Source organism: Solea senegalensis, linkage group LG9 (assembly GCF_019176455.1).
Source record: "Solea senegalensis isolate Sse05_10M linkage group LG9, IFAPA_SoseM_1, whole genome shotgun sequence".
NCBI classification, from domain to species: Eukaryota; Metazoa; Chordata; class Actinopteri; order Pleuronectiformes; family Soleidae; genus Solea; species Solea senegalensis.
The window spans coordinates 2,200,233-2,202,683 of NC_058029.1; the positions used below are offsets into that span (position 1 = coordinate 2,200,233).

At 40.0% G+C, this 2,451-nt stretch overlaps 1 protein-coding gene across 1 annotated transcript in view; it reads left to right on the forward strand.

Moving 5' to 3' along the window:
• The window catches only part of LOC122774761 (glucocorticoid-induced transcript 1 protein), a 23,481-nt gene extending 22,361 nt beyond the window's left edge, over window positions 1-1,120 (forward strand). The window contains exon 9 of the mRNA XM_044034269.1: window positions 1-1,120. This exon is cut by the window's left edge and continues 206 nt beyond it. Coding sequence (XP_043890204.1) covers window positions 1-68 — 68 coding nt within the window. The 3' untranslated portion in view covers window positions 69-1,120.
• The last annotated feature ends 1,331 nt before the right edge of the window (window positions 1,121-2,451 follow it).

The following is a 2,451-nucleotide window of genomic DNA, read 5'->3' on the forward strand; positions in this document are numbered from 1 at the left end:
CTACCGACCAGAGCGCCGACATAAGCACAGATGGCCAGAGCCCCGACGCACTTCTCCTCAGCAGCTAGTCCTCAGGTATCACCACGCAAAACCACCACAGCAACAAAAACAAACATTTCAACTGGTCACGTGGTTTGGTCTGAAAAAGAAAAAGGAAAAAAAAAAAAAGAATCCTTGCACTCCGTTAATCCTAACATTAGCCAGCAGGGGGCGCCCAAGGTCAGGAAAGGACACAAACTCATGGCACCAACATCGTGATTGACGAGCGCTCGCCGTCTTTGGCACTTTGGTTTCCGTCACTTGGATTCTATGGACCTTGGGCCCCGCCTCCTTTTGCCCTGTCACTAACCTCGCCTGTACCACCATATCACCCATAATAATAATAGTAATAATAGTAATAATAATAACAATGTTAAAAAAATTGCTTTGCTTTCTTTTTTCGCAAAATAAAACTAGAAACGACTGCTGAATTTATTCTTACATAAACGCTCAGAAGTTAAGTGAGATAGAAATCACAAAAACACACCATCTGCCTATATGACCTAACTAGCATGTTAGCTGCTAAGTGTTCAAACAGTTCAAATACACATGTAAGTGTATGGAGAGGGCGGGACATGTTTGTTTCACACACACACACACAGTGGAGCTGTCAATTTTTTTTTAAAGAAAATCTGTAATAGCTGGACAAATCCTGCATTGTCCAGCGGGGGGTGCAGTTCGCACAGCTTTGAACGCCATCATGACTCATCAGAAAAAAACTGAATGGAGGACACACGATAATCCTTCCTCCTGAGTGGACAATCGCGACAACATAGCCTCCGAAGAACGCGGGAATTTCAGGTTCAGTGGCGTTAACAAATGTGCTGACTCACCCGTTAGCTTGGCTGTTAGCTCCACCTGAATAAGGCGGCAGAAAAGGAGGAAGATAAAAAAGTGGCAGCCCTAACGTACAGTATTTCACATATCGGAATATTTTTTCTCGTCATTAACCACAGTGTTCGCAGTTGTTTGGACAGAAAAATACAGGCCTTATTTTTTATTTTTTTTTGGTGTGTGTATTTTGTACGATTATTTGTAGCACTGCCTACCTGAGGTCTGCTCATGATCATGATTTAAAAAAGTGCACGTCACAAAATGCTACCATTAGCTGTTCGTTCAGAGACCAAATACACAAAAAAATCGCAAAGCACACTAACTCTGCCATCCTGTTGTTTTTATTGACCCAAAACTTCCCCCCGATCAATAACTTAGGTCACGTGGAATGTACTCGCTACAACTTTGTCGCCTTTTTTACCCCCGAAGTGTTTAACGACGTTCTCCCGTTGAGTTTTTGTTTTGTTTGTGTAATTCCCAGCATAGTTCGGTTTTTACGGACTGTTGACGACTGTTGGCGACTGTTGACGACCGTTGGTGACCGTTAGCGACCGTTAGCGACTGTTGACGACCTTTGGCAACTGTTGTTTTCGTGATAACGACCTGTTCAGGTAACCATTTTGGTTTCAGGTGCTGAGACACATTCCAGAGTTGGTGGAGAATGGAACAAGCATTAATGCGCTGTCCCCTCCCCCAAAAGCAACGACAATGATGTCTTGTTTTTTGATTTTTGATCCTGTTTGAAAAAAAATTAAATAAAAATATTAACCAAAGTCGACGTACAGCCTGTCGTACATTTGCGACGTGTAAACTCTGGTTCAAACCAAGCTGAAGCACTTAATGAGTGAGTGATGATGAATCACTACTTTAATTATTGGACCAATTTGTAAATTAAAACAATCAAAACTTAAGAGTGCAATTGATTTAGATTTTTATTTGAGTGTGAAGTACTGTAAATGTACACTAACCTAGTTTTTTTGTTACGCAGTTTAGCTAAAAAATAAAAAGCACAAGTTTCATCACCAAAAAAAGCAAGGGATTAAAAGTAGGGCTGCAGAGATTATCATGGATTATCCAAATAGTTGATACAGTCAGATTTAGTGATGTTTTTTTAAATAATGAGTTCTCATGATTTTTCAGTTTAGCTTCTTAAATGTGAATATGTTCTGTTTTCTTTACTCCAAATCATAAAAAAAAATCATAATTTCAAGGTTCAAGGACAAAATTTTCCAACATTTTCTGACGTGTTTTTTTGGACCAAACAACTATTAATCGATGGTTAATTGCAGCCCTACGATAAGTACGCAGAATCAAACCTACGCAACACTTTCCTCGCGAGGTTCCGTCGACGCTCTGCGCTCGTACTAATTCTCCTCGTGCACTCGAGTTCAGAGACGGTCGCCGTGTTTGTTCAGCGATGATTCCAGTTTCTGTCTATCACACATTTTTATGTAGAACTTTGTGTGTGTGTGTGTTTTTCAATAAAGAAACAATTAAAATGTATGTAATCCTTTTTTTGTTTTAAAGGCTGAAGAGACAAAAGTTCAGTGACGTACGATCGGATTTATACACTTATTG